General features: G+C 41.6%; 2 protein-coding genes across 3 annotated transcripts in view; one reads left to right on the forward strand and one right to left on the reverse strand.

Annotated features, from left to right (window-relative positions):
- Positions 1–18,051, forward strand: part of LOC139445361 (globin-like) — a 53,655-nt gene that overhangs the window by 12,110 nt on the left and 23,494 nt on the right. Inside the window, exon 1 of one of the 2 annotated variants that reach the window (XM_071226492.1) lies at positions 16,437–16,522. The exons of the other annotated variant lie outside the window; for it this stretch is intronic. The gene's annotated coding sequence lies outside the window, so the exon portion shown is untranslated. Of the gene's footprint in view, positions 1–16,436; positions 16,523–18,051 lie in introns of those variants that run through there. 2 annotated transcript variants of the gene reach the window in all.
- LOC139445377 (uncharacterized protein F54H12.2-like) lies at positions 2,002–3,303 on the reverse strand. Its single transcript, XM_071226513.1, has one exon. The coding sequence runs from the start codon at positions 3,301–3,303 to the stop codon at positions 2,002–2,004; it is 1,302 nt and encodes a 433-aa protein (XP_071082614.1).

The raw sequence follows: 18,051 nt of genomic DNA on the forward strand, positions 1-18,051 counted from the left end.
GTGTCGCGACAGTCGTATTTTATCCTCTTCCGGTAAGTGTATGTTTCCTCTCAGAATGTTAAATATCAGAGTAATCACTGCCATAAACTGGTCGCCCGACGCGTGTTTCAACAAAGCTTTTCTTTGTCCGGCATTAGCTTGGTTCAACATCAGAAGAAAAGTCACGTGTTTTTCTAGTAGCTCACTCATGTTGAGATGGTCGATCACAAATGTTCCAGCGTGCGTCGACCGATGTCGTTTTATAGCATTTTTGTTTGGTCTAACCTTTCTTGTTGACTTTGGGGCTCGTCCACCATGTGGATATAGCTACAGTGAGGAGAGAGTCGGAAATGTTCGGTCATCGGATCATCTTCTGGTATCCAACGATGAACGCGTAGCTTGCACTTGAAACAGTAGGCTTTATCAGATTGCCCAGTGTATATAAATCCGGCCTTAGCCATGGATGTTGGTGACTGCTTCATCTGCAGTGGCCACTTGTCAAAAGTCTTTAGTCTGTCACTAAACTTTTGTCCATACACCTCAGTAGAGAGGTCTGCTTTGGCGCAGTCTGGAACTACGTCGTCAAATCTTCCACATACATCCATAATGACGACGACGACGAGAAAGGTCTGCTCGCTTCGAGGGTTGAAAGTGAAATGTTGGAACCCCGGTGCAAAATCACCTTTTTTTTGCTGTTGTTGTTTAGTAACATCACTGGGGCAAGTACACCGTACACACTTCATCGGGAAATATTCCAGTGCGCAAACGACCATACTGCGGATCAGCATAAGGCGAAACATCCAAAACGAGATACCCATATTTTTTTCCCCCAACGGCATCTTGAAAGGATTCCGCAAAATATTTTGCCTGTCCCGGAAATATTTGCGATGCCAAGATTTTGTATTCGTGCGCCGAACGCGGGTTGGATAGCAGAACGAAGTAATGGGTGTTCAGAGACATGGTTCTGTTGCATTCTCCTTTGGGATAGGCGGATTGTTGTATGTTGATGACCGAAATCCCCAGATGATGCGATAGCGTGGTGTAAAGATGTAAAAACAACTGATTTTTGCAAACTTGCTGCATGAAGTCATCTGTCACGAGAAGACATCGTTTGCCCGACTCTGACGAGTAAGATTTTAGCTCGTCTTCTGTAGGTAGTGAATCTTGAAATCGAATATTTGGAATGGTTCTTTCCATGTCATTGTAGACATCTTGCCAGACGGCGTAACAGTAAATAATCAGGTTGGGTGGCGGATCAAACGTGGTATCGGCTTGTTTTAAGAGTCGAGCGGTCCAAAACGTTTTTCCGCTCGAAGTTCCACCTAACACTGATATGGTAGCTGGTGTGTGAAAAGGTATCAGGCACTTCTTTTCTTCCATGTTATCTCTACCGCTGTCGACCTCGGAACTGATCTGAATGACTACCGGTCAAAGTTATTTATACACAACAAAGATATGATTGGAATTGAACTACTTTTTATTTTTTTATTTTTTTACAAGCACGGTAATTTTTTTAAAAATCAATACAAGGAGTGCTCACATGAGTGCAGTATTTGAAGTAGTTACAAATGAAGCTAGTGACAAAGGCGTCATTCCATTGTAATTCATTGACATCAAACTGATGGACAATCTGGTTCAATCTTAAATGATCTTTAAATATACAAAGTAAAAAATACAAGCAGTAAAACCCACAGCCCTTGGAATCTGTAGATTGTAACTGTTGAATATTGCGAGTGTAAGAACCGACGTAGGACTTTAAATAACGATCGAATACAACGTCAACCGGTTCTGCCAAACTGTCAAACAGTTCTGCTCTGTTGTTTCCTCGGAGATACATAGCAATCCAGTGGCGACCTTTGTTTTGTCTAACATCCGTATTGACGATGAGACTGACTCCCTTTTTCAGCAAAGAAGGGGAGAGCACGGGTAAAGTATCTTTTGCATAAACGCCTAACACGTGTCTCTGTAAGCTCGAGTCGCACTGTATGGCGCACATCAACTGAGAAGCCTTCATCGCCTCGCTTACTTGACGAACACGTTGCGGGCTCGGTCGATTTCGATGAGGGAATTCCTCTGAGTCAAGACGACGCAACTGAGAGGATTGATCAGTGCCGATTTAAATTCCAGTTCCAACCTGACGGTGCCTGATTTCACCAGGTTGAGGTACTCCGAATCTTCGCACATCTTGTCCAGGTCGAAGACGAACAAGGCGCTCCCCAAGAGAAAGTCGCTTCTGGTGATGGCGTTTCCTTCGTCCTTCTTCCAGAGATCCATGCCGTCGAGCATGTTGACGTAAGACTCGACATCGTCCGCCTCCGTGGGTTGACTGGGCACACTGACGCCGTCGACGTACAGGGTCACTTTTTTAAGCATGGAGGACTTGAAATTAAAGGGGTTTCCGGCATACGACCCGTTCAAACTGGCGCTCTCCACCAGTCCCACGATGTATCTGTTGGCCACCGGGTTGGACACGTTGTCGATGGAGTGCGTCTGCTGGCTGGTGGGGATGCTGGTGACCTTGACCTCGGTTTTGGTGTACGGGTAGAGGGCGTTGGACTTTTCGAAGAGTTCGTTGTGAGCCAAGATCAGGGCGGGGTTTACTTTGACTTTGCACACCTGCAGGTAGGCGTCCAAGATCTGAACTTTGAATTCGTGGTCGATCACGCTGCTCATCAAGCAGAATTTAGGATCCGATCTGTACATCTTCAATGTCAGGTCTACCTCGTTCAGCAGGTAACGGTTAACGTCGAAGATATCTTCGTAGATGGGTCCCGACATGGTCAGTACTTTGCTGTCCGCTATGTAGGAGGCTCTCGACGACATTCCGCCGTTGATAGATCCGGTGACGTTGCTGCTCTCCAGGTCAGAGTTTTGTTCGGCTACGTCCTTGTAGAACAGCTGCGTGGTCAACTGGGTGCTCTTGGCCTCGTGTCCATACTCCAACAGGGTCTTCATCATACTTTTGTAAGCGTAATGGTTGTTGGTGGAAGACACCAGCTGATTCTGCAGGTAGACCGTCACTTGAGAAAAAAGCGACTGTAAAAACAAATTCACGGGGGCCACGTTTTCATCTTCTGCCAAAGCCGTACCGTCCGTTTGAGTGACTTTGACTTTGAGGTGTAGACGGGTGCGCTTCAAATCGACGTAGTCGCCTCCGGAATTGGACACGTGAAATTCCAAAGGCGTGGAATCGTTGATTTGGCTCAAAGGGCGAACGTTGACGAAGTAATGTTTCTGAACGCTAGTCTGATAAGGGGGTAGAGTGAAGAGGTTCAAAGTTTCTGGCACCAGCTCTTCAAATTCTTTATCGTTCAACAGAGCCATGATTACTTTTAACTAAAGATATCGTCTTCTTTCACCGGGGTACACTTGAGCACTTTTGCCGTCTTGGAAGGTGTGGCGTTGATGTTGTCAGTTCGACGAATTTTCTTCGTAGTGACGCATTTGACTCCTGCCTTTCGTTTTAAAGCCTTCACCCTCTTGCCTTGAGCCTCTGCCCTGTCAACCTCGCTCTGGGATTCGGAAGTCATTTGAACGACCATCTTAGATGCATCTGACCGTTGCGCTGTTTGTGCTGCTGCTGCTGCTGCTGCTGCTGCTGTTGGTCGATGGGGTTGGATCACCATCCTTTGTAATTTCCCGTTGACTAGTCTAGACGACCGCTTTTTGTCAAAGTAATGTTTAAACTTGGCGTAGTCGGGAAAGTACAGCGGACGGGAAGACGAATCCATGGTCACAATACTCCTACTACTCCACGAAAGGATAACGTCTCAAATGAAGTGTGGCGTAGGTCTCCTCCGTTAAGAATGAAGGCATGGAGGTATTTGCCGACTTTAAATACAACTCGATATTGTCGGTTTCTTTCAATTTGATACGAATGTTAAATTCGGTACCAAAAGTGTACGAGGGTCCCTGTCTCAGATCGATACGTCTCAATAAGGCCAGTTGAGTTTCCCCCACCAACGAACTGTCGCCTAAGTTGCATAACACGTCCACGTAGGGGTCACCACCGGCGATATTTGTCCGATTCAGCTTTCCAAAATTGAGCTCGACCAAAGACACCGTCCAGAATCCGTCGAAGGTTAACCTTTGATTTAATTTGACGCGGAAGTGATAAGGAGAATTCTCCGGAAAGGCTGTCGTTTTGGAATCGGTGCTTTTCAGAAAGATGTACTTTTCCATTGTGTATTTTTTTATATTTTTATTTTAGAGGTCTTTCAGTTCGCTCTCTTCTACGTAGGAATCAAAAGACGAAGGCCAGCCGAGCCAACGTACGAGAGCGTAGGTTTTCCCTTTCACTTTTTTTCTCTTCAGAATTTTCTCCACCTGCCACAAGACATCCGCAGCTTTGTCGACCTTCTGCAGTTCGCTCGCGTAAAAGCTGCCTTCCAGGGGTTCGTCGTGAAAATCTTTCAGCTTGTACTGAGGGAAGGTTTGTTTCTTGTAACGTTGGGCCACTTTAAACAGTTCTTCCGTCCACTTGAGATCGAGTTCCTTGCTGAAAGGTTTCCTGAGGTATGAGATGCGAACCAGGTCGCCCAATTTAAATAAGTATTTCTTGATGACGGGTTTGACTTTTCTCAGAGGTTCCAGATAGACGTGATTCCACACTTTCACTTCGTTGGTTTTATCGACATCTGCCGGAGAGAGACGTGGTAGAGAAGAATGTAGGGTATGATTATAATTGGATACTAAATCCGCCAGAACGTCCAGATAATGTTTGGTGTTATTGTGGGTCATGTATCTGGTGATCAGCGATTTCAGTGTTCTGTTGAAACGTTCCACGTAATTACTTTTGATGTTTTCGTTGCGAGCTATGGTGAGTTTTATCTTTTGTTTTTGTAAAAACATCTTGAACGCGCCCTTAAATTCGCTTCCACCATCTACTCTCACTTTCTCGGGACGTCGCTGCTCGAGGATTTGTTTGAAAGCTTTCAAGACGGTTTCTGGTTTCTTATCGTTTAACGGAAGGGCGAATGCAAAGCGGCTCAATATGTCGATGGCCACCAGCAAGTATCTCACACCATCGTTCCACTTCGTAAACCTAGACAGGTCGGCCAAATCCACGTCAAACATTTCGTGGATAGAATTCACTCTGACTTTCATTCGTTTGAAACGGTATCTGACGGGTTTGTGTAAACTGTAAGCATCTTGATTGTTGACAAACCGTCTGACACCCCTCGCTGGAACTTTCAATTGACCTTTCAACACCTTTTTGAGTTTACCCGGACCCCAAAACGCCCCCGGATTTCTGGGAGTGAAATAATAATCTTCCAGTACTTTGTCAGAAGTTATCTCTCTCGAGCTCATCGTGTAATGATAGAATATAAAGGATGATGTTTCGTTTTATATCATTGTCATCTATGCGTGTCTGAAGATGAAATACAAAACAAAACAAATTTTCGACATTGATTTTTATTTTCAATATCATACTTAAAATAAACAAACAAACATAACGCTCGAGAAAACATCTCACCATTCGGCTGTCAAAAGGTTATTTTTCTAAAAATGTACATTCACATTCTTTTGTCTAACTTTAACATTTTCTCGACCCGTTCTTTCAATCCCTCCTTCCATTGAGACGTTTTAAATTGAGAGTCACGATAGTCTTTGCATCGATACGGGACCAAGTTAAAGTCCCTCACATCTCGAAAACTCGGGTCTTCTAGCAGCAGTTTTCTCCAGCTTTCGTGCACCTCTACATCGTCTACGTCGGATAATGTCATGTTAAAGTATTTCTCCACCAGTTGTTGTTCAGACATGTTGCAGGTGTGGTCCCGTTCACCTTCCGCATCGAACATGCACCCGAAACACAGTTCACGAGACAGTCGTTTGATTATCTTGGTGACTTGAATACAGTAGCATAAAGTCAACAGGTTTTCCACGAGTTTCATCTTCTCCGCCATAGCGACCTCGTCCGCGGACAGTGCCCAGCGAGATTTCTTGATGATGACTCGCTTCGTGACGTTGAATTCGTCTTCAAACTTGCGCTTGGCATCCTTCACGCATTCGTCTCGACTTGGAAACCATTCGTGAGATTGACGAATGACTGCCTCGTTTAGGGTGTGCGGCATTTTCACGACCTGCTTCCAGCAATAGAAAGTAGATTTGTCTTTTCTTCCCACTCTGTTTAAAGATAGAATGACTGAATTTAGAATTTCTGCGACAGCTCTTTGATATTTATTTATTTTATTCTTTAAAAACCAAAAAGTGACAAATACCAGCATTAACAAATTAAAAGGCAATATCTATGTCGAGTGAATACTAAAACTATGATTAACAACTTAAAAGAAATTAGCTATGTTAATTGTAAATCAAAATGGAGTGAACACTAACCTTGTTTCCATGATACAGTAACCGTGTTTTTTCTGACACAACTCGAGTCTCTGAAGGTACAGGATGAAATGCGTGTGATTTAAGCGCAATGACGAGCATGACACTATTCTATTATTTCAAATTCATTGGTTGGTTGGTTAGTTTGTTGATCACGTGTTCATGAAAACCTTTGATGATTGGATCTACATGAAAAAAACATTTCATTGGTTGTTGAGTGGGTGTTTATGTAGTATATTTATGGGTTGAATACTATTCAAACTCTCTCTGATAACCTTTCTGTTATCTCTTGTTCATAATACATTCGACAAAGAAAGACAAACACGCATGAAAAGAACACATTATTCTTTTATTCTAACTTTTATTCACACTGAGTAACAGACATATTATTTATTTACAATATATCAAATCAATTCACTGACTATGCATTGTTTCATCAATTTATGATACGTAAATGAATACTTTCATGATCTCATCATATGATCGCAATCAATTTGGCCTCCAATCGTTCCTTCCTACTGGAAGTTAAAAAATGTCTGTTCAAGTCATCAACATTCTCATAAGGCAGGTTTTGAATGTCCAGGAAGTCAACTCCAGAAGAATTCTTTTGTGTCCTCGCCTCTTCGAGGATGTTGCCATGGGACACAGCTTCTAAAGCATCGTCAAAGTACATCATCGCACGTTCATCCGGCTCCATCATCAAACACTGATGATTGCGTTGCGATGGGTGATTTATCTCACACCCATAACAATTACTATTGCACAATTCATTCACTTTGACACATAGGCGGTCCAAGTAAAGCTTTTCAAGGACCATTTCAAATTGTTCTCTGTTTGATCGAAGATTATGATTTGGTTCGGGAATACTCACTTCCAGGACGCTAATAGTGAAAGGTCCTGTTAATATATCCGCTGATGTGCTATTCCGTTGACGATGAGTTCTCAGGGTTCTCTCCAAAGATCGACATCCAGCAAGATAAGCAGCAAGGAGAGATCGTCTCGATTGTGCCCCATCTCGGATAAGTTCTCCTCTTCCCCCTCTCACCCTGTAGTGGTAGGAAGTTGCTCGTCCACTCATCCTGTTTATAGAAAAAAACATTTTTTAAATTTTTTTTTAAACTTTATATCCTGGACATTTTTTTTTTCTGTATGAGTTTTGATTTTATTTATCAAACATATTTTGTTACTCTCAAACATATTTCTAGTGTTTTATTTTATTTGTTTGTTTTTTGTTTGTTTTTTCTTTTGATAAAATCTATTTTCAGTTTTATGTCAAACCAATTTTTTTATGTGTTGATGTCAAACCTATTTTGTTTCTGCCATTTTTTTTCTAGCTTTCATTACTAACTGTTTTTAAATTTTTTATTTCACAACATATTTTTCCGAAAGTATTTTTAAAAACAACAAAAATGAAATGTGTTTACTACCTTTCACGTGTCGAGGAACACTCCAGAGGTTTCATCATTTCGTGGATGTGGTCATTGTTTGCTAGACGATCTCATTTTTCTCATATTTTCTTGGAATGGGGAATGTTAGTTACAAAGTTCTAAGTAGGGTTGAATCCATAGGGTCGAGATTCGATGCCATCTGCCAGCAAGTATCGCTTATCATCTTGAGGAGTTAAACCCAATTTGGTCACTTTGACTGTCAAGAGTGTGTTATGAATGGATCGAATTTGATGAAATGTTGCCATGTTTTGTTGGTGTTTAAAAAGACAATCTTTAAACATCCGGTGACGCAGATGGTTTCGGACAAAAGCTTTCTGCACACCTTTAGCAGTGCGTTTCTCTACCCTTTCACCGGGAGTTTTGTCAAAAATAAAACTATAGTTTTTGGGACGAAGTCCGACAAACTCTCTGATGGTTTTGCCACCCACTTCATCTTTCATCAAACCGATGACTTTGTGTCTCTCCATGGAATGAAGTGGGTGGTCTACAGGATAGTTTGAGGTGTCAAAGAGGTGGGTGTTAGCTGACATAAAGTCTTGAGGATCGCGGACAGGAGTACCCACGGGGGACCAGATTTGATAAAACAAGCTATCCGTGTCTGTCATGAGGACCCTGACATTGTCACTATCGTATTCCTTCAACATGACATTGTAGTGAAAGTCATAAAGAAGTCTTTTTGCGTGTTCCAAAATGGTGAAGCCAACGGCGACGGGTTGGTTCAAAGTCACAGACACCTTTTCCATGCTCACCACGACCAAATTTTCCGAAAAGATGTTTACACTTTTGAAATTGGGTTTTGATGAAAACCGTCGCAGTCTTTCCTCGGTCGCAATTAATTCAATTTGTTTGTAATTTCTTACATTTTGCAACTGTTTCCCATACACGGCATTCGAGAGCAGTTTAAACAAATCTTTCGAAAAGTCATCCGTGGCTTCTTTTCGTTTCTGAGTGTTAAAGTCAATGTAGGGCTTCATCCATTTGGACTGAGTAAATTTCAAAACTTTGTGTACTTTTTTCAGTTTCAAACCCAATTGTAAATATTGCTGCAAAGTAGCAAAGTAAATGATATAATTTTCTTTGTCTTTCAATGTGCCAAAAAGTTTGGTTCCCGTGGCTTTCACCCCTTTGATACCAAGCTCTGCGAGCAATTCTCTATGATAGGGGGACATATCTTCAAAGGGAATGCTTTCTTTGGTGGGAGCGAGGGGCAGAGACTGATGGACAGAATGAAGGTGACGTTGATATTCCAAATCACACTCTACAATGTAACCCACGCTACCTTCGGGGTCGAGTTGCAACCAATCAATAGACTCTATTTCCGTTTCGTCTACCCAGTCAAAATGACCTTGAGGTAAAGGACAACTCATGGCTGCACCATACAAATTGTTAATGTCAAAGTACATCAGGTGAGATTCGGGTTTGGAGGGGTCGAAATCGGACATGTGTTTGTTATTGGCTTGAGCGTGGCGATGATTGATACTCGCCACGCCTCCTCTCACTGCGTTTGAGACAAAGTTATACATATCTGGATCAGTCATAAGATCTAAGCTCACCCCCGTCATCAAAAGACAAGCATCCATGGCCATCCCCGGGAGAGTAAAGTACTGACACGGGTCCAATCTGTAGTAGCTCAGACACATGTCACGGAATGCTTCGAACACATCGGTCAAAATCAAAGTGTCTACGGCAACGTACAATTCCATGAACTGTCTCACCGATGTAATTTTGAAAGTCTCCCAAATGTGACGGGCGAAGGCATAGTCTCGTTCAGAAATGGTGTCTTCCGATAAGGAAGAATAAAAGTCGTCACGACTCGGAAATTCTGTTCGATCTAATTTTTCAAAACTATCCACATACTCATAAAAGTAGGGTAACTTTCGAGTCAGCAATGCCACATGTTCGGGGAAGTTCTTTGCCAAATAGACAAATTCTTCTTCTCCTTTGCTTCTCAAATTGTTGGCCAAATTTTGTAAGCTGGTGTTTAAAAATTTGAAACTGTCCAAGAAACGAAGTTGGTCTATTTGAAACATGATGAAGTGTTCCGAATTTTGACCTATGCACGTCAACTTTCGATCGGCAAACAGTTCTGCTGCTTGAAGAATCAAATGATTGTCATACCTCGAAGCATTGTGACAAATGACATTGACAAATTTGGCTTCGTTGTAGTTGACGTTGCAGTAATTATGACACAGACCCCTGACTCGACCCGTCAAATGATCGTGATCGATGTGTCGCTCATTCTTCTGTACTTTCTCCCCGCAAAGATAGCAATGGGTTTCCGAAACAAAAGCTAACTTTTCCTCATCTGTTAATGTCATGGGCACGGGATGATTTAAGATGTCCATGATTTGATCGTAATCCTCCAAAAGATGCGTCATGAAATGCTCTGAAGCCCGTTCCCCGCTATAGGTTCTCAATGGAAACGAGTACATGTCGGGTTCCCGACATACAATTTGATAACTGTAACCGCATGGAATGTGCTCATGGACGTGGTGGTGACTTCCTCTCCTCCCCGGTGTCTCATTATGTTCTAAAGGTGACAACACGGATTCAAAATCGCAGTAGATCACAAAGGGGACTTTGACTGTTTTGGCATAGTGGCCCAACCCAAATGTTCGAAAAGCTTTGTTTGGTTCAGGCATTTTAATTCGCTGTGCTTTGTGATAACAGTAGGGGGTATGCCTTTGTAGTCTGTCTTCAGCGGTGAAAGACCACAAACATTTTCGACAAATGAATTTGCTGTGACAGTCTCCGGTTTTTCTGATCAAAGCTGGCAAACTTGAGATCAGAACATAATGAGACAGCGGGGGTTCGTCTTCCTCCTCTACTTCTTGAGTTAACAGGAGGAGATCGATGTGACGCTCTTTGGGTACTTCGGAAGTTACTGAACTGATTCGTAATGGAAAGATGACATGCTGTTGGTTCTCATCTTCGTCAAAACCATAGACATTGATACTTACATTGTTTGTTTTTTCAAATTTTGAAATATGACTGAGACTCATAGGAAATTCACACCCTTTCAAAGCTAACTCGTGTAGTTTGTCCTTGTAGTGACTCACTTGTTCTCTGACCAGTTGAGACTGAACGGGGAACAGATGAGCCAAAACGCAATAGGCAAAACAGAGGTTGTCGTCCACATTTTTAATGTCTAACAGGCAGTGTTTTTTCTCTAACGAAGGGGGGAGGGGAAGATATGAACTTCCGCGAAAGGGTTGAAATTTGACCACGGATAATTTCACGCTCAACACAGTTTCAAAGTTTAAGTTTGAACTATCTCCTTCGTAATTGTCCATTAGTTTCATGATTGTATTTATGACTTCAGCGTACAACGCATCCAAATCATCAGCTTGGGTGGCTGGAGACATTTTGGTTCTAAAGTAAGGCTCACTAAATGTAGTCAGACCATCAGAGTTTGTTTTGCTGAATCTAAATTGGGTACAAAGTCCCCACTTGATACTATGTTTTGTTTCAATTTCTGTTTTCAAGTGATGAATCATGTCAGGTTGAATTTTCACAAAATAATAGTAGGGATCATTTCCCTCTTGGCCCTGAGGAATAAAATCAAATTCCCTGACATTTTCATTTATTGCTTGTCTGGAACATGACTGTTGATTATCTACATTAGTTTTCCTACGTTTAGCTGCCGCCCCTCCACCACTTTGTTGATTTGAATGGGTTTGTCTCCTGTGTTTAGTGAGATCTTTCACAGATGGGAAAGTGGTCGAACATGTATGACAAGTAAAAGTAAAGGTAGAAGTAGAAGTAGATGGTTGTGGATCTTTGTGTTGACTTTTTATGTGTCTTTGTAAGTTGTCACTACGGTTGAATGATTTGGAACATATTTGACAATCAAAATGTTTGGAAGCTGGGCCACAATTTCTCTGATGTCTAACAATGTTCTGTTTGTTGCTGTAGGAATTTTGACAAAACTCACATGTATACACAGGTGTTGTAAATGGGGTAGACATTATTTTGTTTTTACATAAAGTCTAGCAAACAATGTTCTTGGAATACTTTTTATCTTTCTGAAATAAATAATAAAAAATAGATAAAAATAGATTGGTATGTCTGTGTAGACTAATGAAGACAACATGATGATTTCACAATTATAATACATCCTCAGATAATGTTTTTACAAGAAATTGAAACAATGATATGAAATACTTGTAATAACATAAAACGTATTATGAAAATACATTTTAAAAAAGATATGGTCTATTAATAAAAAAATTAAACTGTTACCTTCACACAGAAAATATATCTCCCCCAAATTGAGACCAAAAAGTCCTGTGTAATGGAGAATAAGCACAATGTTCATTCATGAACCAAGAGAGACCAAATGCAGTATTTTAGGTCACAACACTGTTATTTATAGGGTAAAAAAACCAGGTGTATTCAAATTACAGTAGGGCTCGAGTAACGGTAACTAGAGACGGTCTCAGAAACGCCCTTGTTTTTCAAGTATTTCCTTTCACAACAGTTGTGTTTACACAAGTGTTTCCTTTCAACTGTGCTGGGGAGGGAATCAGTCGTCCATCTCAACAGCAGAGGAAAAAAATATTTAACTTGTTCTGTGTGTCTAAAACGTTCTGCTTTAATGAAATTAAAACCACTGGCTTGTTTATCTATATAACACATGCGGGTTAAGGGTGACTCTTTTAGATTTGATTTTTGGGTTAGGAAGTATGTGAACTGAGAAATGCGGTCCACATGTTGGAATTGGTTTGGTTTAGACTCAAATTCACGATGCAAGTTATCACTACGATATAAATGATAACGATTTGAGAAAAAAAGACAGCTTCTGTTTTGGGTATTCTTTTCCCAAAGAGCTTCCATGAGTCGGTTGAGGTGGAACGAGGCATGGATGTGTGTACTGCTGACTCCTCCATGGTAAATGAAAAAAACTATCACCAACTCCTGCATTTATTCATATATTTTTTTTTCATATGCATGTGACCTTTCTCAAACACTAACTGGAGACGGCCTTGTTGATATGAGTAGTTCCCTTTTCAAAACAGCCTCGTGTTTACAAGAGTGTTTTTCCTTTCAACTGTCCGGGAACGCCTTGTTGATACAACTGATAAAAAATAATCTGTAGCTTCATTCGAATAACAGTAAATGGTGACGTTTCTAACACGCCCTCGTTGATTTAAGTATTTCCTTTCAAAACAGCCTCGTGTTTACACGAGTGTTTTTCCTTCCAACTGTCCGGGAATGCCTTGTTGATACAACTGATAAAATCTAATCTGTACCTTCACTCACTCGACTAACAGTAACTGGAGACGTTTCAAATACGCGCTTTTTGATTTAAGTATTTCCTTTCAAAACAATCTCGTGTTTACACAAGTGTTTTTCCATTCAACTGTCCGGAAATGCTTTGTTGATACAACTGATAAAAAATAATCTGAGTAACTGGAGACGTTTCAAATACGCGCTCGTTGATTTAAGTGTTTCCTTTCAAAACAATCTCGTGTTTACACAAGTGTTTTTCCTTTCAACTGTCCGGAAATGGTTTGTTGATACAACTGTTAAACGAAGTTATTGGTCAAGGTTATACGAGGTCATTGATCGCATGACAACAACATCAACACCCCCCACCCCCCCAAGGTCAAGGTTATGTGACGTCATCAGTCACGTGAGGTTAGTAGGTGCACCTGTGACGTCATCAAATGAGGATGTGAGGATGGATACTTATCACTTATCTACTACTGAGATTAATATTAATTAGTATTAAACTTAAAATGCATATGGTTCTTAGGTACACGTAAAGTACATACCATTCTTGAGTGGAATATCACTTAATTGCATTAAGGCAATAGTGAGCGAGTATGATTTTACGCCGCTCTTAGCAATATTCCAGCAATATCACGGTTGGGGACACCAGAAATGGGCTTCACACATTGTACCCATGTCGGGAATCGAACCCGGGTGTTCGGCGTGACGAGCGAACGCTTTAACCACCATGTTACCCAACATCGCCCCCATATTAAGGCAAGATCTAAAAAAGGGATAAAATACGTATTTTTGTTATTAGCACATTTTTTTTAAAATTAGGCCGGATTATTTAATATTTTGTTGCTCAGATTTCCTTCCCCTAACAATCAAGATGAAAAACGCTAAAGAGGATACGAGTGGAAGGATTATTCTATCGAATGAATATGTCATGTAAATTATTAATATAACATATCAGGCTATCATTTTGAAAATATTGTTGATTAAAATCTCAACGAGACCTGATAGGAGACTGACATAAGTTCATTTCAATCAAACACCTGTGATTTGGCAGGTTCATCTGAAACAACGAGAAAAAATTATACGGTTCAGAAGCAGTCATTATTTAAAGGTGGCATATCTATTATTGTTATGTGTTTTGTGTTTGGTCGTTTTCGGCAGTTTTCTAAGATCCGGGATGTCGAGTGTTGAGTCGTGTTAAGGTCTCTTTCATGTTGCTACGGGCGGGAGGAACGTGAAAGTCAAAAAACGAACCCTTAAGCACTAGTCATGAGTCACGACTGTTTTGTTTGTTTGTTTTTGTTGTTTTGTTGTTTGTTTGTTTTTGTTTGGGGGGTGGGGGTGGGGTGGGGGTGGCATTATATGGGAAGAGACACATGCCTTAATTCAATGATGACAACACTTCGATGTTTTGTTCCGTTTCAAAATCTAGAAGCTTATAAAGCGCAAACAAAATATATATTTCACGGCACAATATACAGAAATATCATTTGATATAGAGTTGCATCCCTTACTGATGTAAGGATACGAGGTTCGAATGCAAGACGATCCCGTTTCTTGCTTTGTCAACCCAGTTCACGTGATCATATCTCTCAAGTGGTAGCTGTAACAAATAGCGCGTTCCTTGTCCCCTACCTTTGATGCGAACGGGGTCTAAACATGTTCAGGATTGCGTAAACAGATCAACGTGGGGCAGGCCTGGCGGTCGGTTAAAGCGTCGGCTCATCACACCAAGACCCGAGCTCGATTCCCCACATGGTACAATGTGTGAAGCCCATTTCTGGTGTCCCCCGCAGTGATATTGCTGGAATATTGCTAGAAGTGGCGTAAAAGAATATTTACTCACTCACTCACTCCAATATTAAAAGGCGTCCAACTCAAGTCTAGAATTATTTGGCAAGTCTAGATTGCCTCAGCCCTTTATTTTCTAAATATACATTTTTTTAAAATGATAACTTTATTTCTGGGACTAAATGTCAGTTTCATCATGGCGCTGCGAGGGACAATCGTGGCCTCGTTCCACCAGCTCATCACTACGACTATCGTAACCGTCCAGCAATGCGAAACTCACCCACTCACCCACTCACTCACAGTCACGCAGGCATTGACGTTACATCGATTTTTAATTATATAGAGATACCTCAGAATGGAATCAATCTTAACACTATTTATCAGCAACTTTGGTATACAAAAATGCCTGGAGGCAGAGGCACATATATTGCTTTCATGTTCCTGGATCGACTAATTCCTCGATCTTGCATATTTTGATTGATCAGAGTTGATCAGAGATGCTGTCCGCATGCAGACACACAGTAATGCATCACGGAGACCATTAATAGATTCCAACCCGCCCGAGGGGAGCGGACTGATTCCCACGCATTAAACATCATCTTGTGTGAGCCCCGACATTTACAGTTCTGACGTCACATCGGTGAGGCCCAGGAAATCGGTGTGTGTGAACGCCTTGGGTTGGGTGCTGAGGGGCGAGGATTCCTTGGTCTGTCCTGAATTCAAGAACTGTTCGTTTGGTCAGTGTTTTCTCAAAAAAGGTGACTGTGATAAGTGCAGAGGGTGGAGTTAGTGGCTTGTCTGGGTAGAGATAGTGGCTTGTCAGGGTAGAGATAGTGGCTTGTCAGGGTAGAGATAGTGACTAGTCAGGATAGAGATAGAGGCTAGTCAGTGCGGAGATAGTGACTAGTCAGTGTGGAGACAGTGGCTCGTCAATGTGGAGATAGTGGCTAGTCAGTGCGGAGATAGTGACTAGTCAGTGTGGAGACAGTGGCTCGTCAATGTGGAGATAGTGGCTAGTCAGTGCGGAGATAGTGACTAATCAGTGTGGAGACAGTGGCTAGTCAAGGTGGAGATAGTGGCTAGTCAGGATAGAGATAGAGGCTAGTCAGTGTGGAGATAGTGGCTAGTCAGTGTGGAGATAGTGGTTGGACAGGGTGGAGATAGTGGTTGGACAGGGTGGAGATAGTGGCTAGTCAATGTGAAGAGAGTGGCTAGTCAAGGTGGAGATAGTGGTTGGACAGGGTGGAGATAGTGGTTGGACGGGGTGGAGATAGTGGCTAGTCAATGTGGAGAGAGTGGCTAGACAAGGTGGAGATAGTGGCTAGTCAGTGTGGAGATAGTGGCTAGTCAGTGCGGAGATAGTGACTTGTCAGGATAGAGATAGTGACTTGTCACTGCGGAGATAGTGACTAGTCAGGATAGAGATAGTGAATAGTCACTGTTGAGATAGTGACCAGTCAGAGTGGTGTATAATGACTAGTCAGGGTGGGAATAGTGGCTAGTCGGGGTAGGGAATATCACACTATAAACATCCACCTATATCAGTACATGACCTGTACCTCGCGACGTGAACTGACATCCCTGTATCGGGCAACACCATAGTCGCGTATCCCGCCACGGACGCGGACGCTCACCCTATGCGTTCAGTGGCCTTTAAATCTACCTGCAACACAGCTCTGCCTCAGATGCTCCACCACCCGCTTGCTACAAGGATATATGTCAGTGACGAGCGTCTAAAGGTGAGTCCCGCCACAAGGGTGCCGTTTTACAAAACAACCTTAGCGGCACGGCTGTCGCAAGTCTTTGTTAAAGCATGGGTGTTAAGATCACCCTAGCGCTAAGATCTCTTCATACAACCGCACCCTGTCCAGTATAACATCATCAACATGTTTAACAGAACTGTTACGTGAGATGGAACATCAATATTGATACCGGTCTTCCAATTTTTTCAACGTTAAGATATAAGACTTTAAGTGGGACATGCGTTGCGTTGGACATTCCTGATTATAAAATCGGCGACAGTCGAGCAGTCGATCTTTACTACATGCCGCACTATAATTACCACACGGGGCGGTTTGGATATAAATCATTAGATGTAATCAACCGTTAAAGCGAAAGGGGCTTATTCGCAAATATGCATCGGAGATGCAAATAACAATTTTTTTAAACTGCAGATTGACACATAACAATATTGACCAGAAATATTAATCAAATAAAACATTGGAACGTAGTTTTATGTCTCCGAGATGACGTTGCTCATTGAATTCATTTCGATGCTAGTGAATTATAAAACTGATCGAAAACATTATTTAACTTTAATAACACACAAATGTTAAAAATAAATAAAAAATCATCTATTATGTCTATTATTCCGGTTTAAATATTAGCAGCTGGGTTAAATATGACGTTTAAGACATTGTTTCGTTGGAAAGAAATTCTCTTACGATCAAAGTGTCTTTATATCATCAACACATATATATCAACAGTTGTTGGTCATAAATTCCTCATGTTTAGAGCTTGTCTCATTATACCTCTAATCTTGGCATTCCACTATAGATAGTACATGAAGCGATAACGTGAACTATGGCATGGGGTTATCTGCCCCTTGCTGTGACAGTGTTCCAAAGGTCAAGGACACGGTTGTCACAGTTGACCTGACCTGGAACCTTTGGTGGATACGCGACGAGACCGTTGCTACTAATTTCAGAAATTCAATGTTTGGAAATGGGGCTGTTATTCCGCTGTTATTTCAGGTGTTGAGTCAGGGGTACTGATAACACAACGTGTTGAGAGATGGCGATGTGGTTATGGAGTTTCTATACCCCTGTCACAACAATGGGCTAATTAGGTTAGGACCTCACATTTACATTCGAACCCGGCTTTAGGGACTCAAGAGCGATCGCCCTTCCCAAATGGCGAAACCACATTCATCGGTTTACTAAAGACATGCTACTATTAAAACACGTCATTTGTAAATCCTTATGGAGGCTCGAACCCGGACTTGGATGAGCCGAGCGAACACCGTATCCACTGGGCTATACCACCACCGCCTGCTTATAGACACTAATGTGAAGGGATAAGGTTTTTATTAAAATTATCGTCAACCCTTTATAAGACCATGTTTAGTTATACAACTTGAAAAGAGATAGATATTGTTTGGCGGCATATTCAGACAATAGGTATTTATTGTATACTGAGGAGCAAAAGAAACTATCAGTTGATGTTTCATTTTCATTTGAAAATATCTTAAGTTAGCGATATTCTATTT

Source organism: Haliotis cracherodii, unplaced genomic scaffold (genome assembly GCF_022045235.1).
Source record: "Haliotis cracherodii isolate W230 unplaced genomic scaffold, xgHalCrac1.p SCAF_6, whole genome shotgun sequence".
Lineage (NCBI taxonomy): Eukaryota > Metazoa > Mollusca > Gastropoda > Lepetellida > Haliotidae > Haliotis > Haliotis cracherodii.

What these genes read in the sequence shown, in the direction of transcription:
- LOC139445377 (XM_071226513.1), bottom strand. Translation starts at nt 3,303, where the DNA reads ATGGCTCTGTTGAACGATAAAGAATTTGAAGAGCTGGTGCCAGAAACT.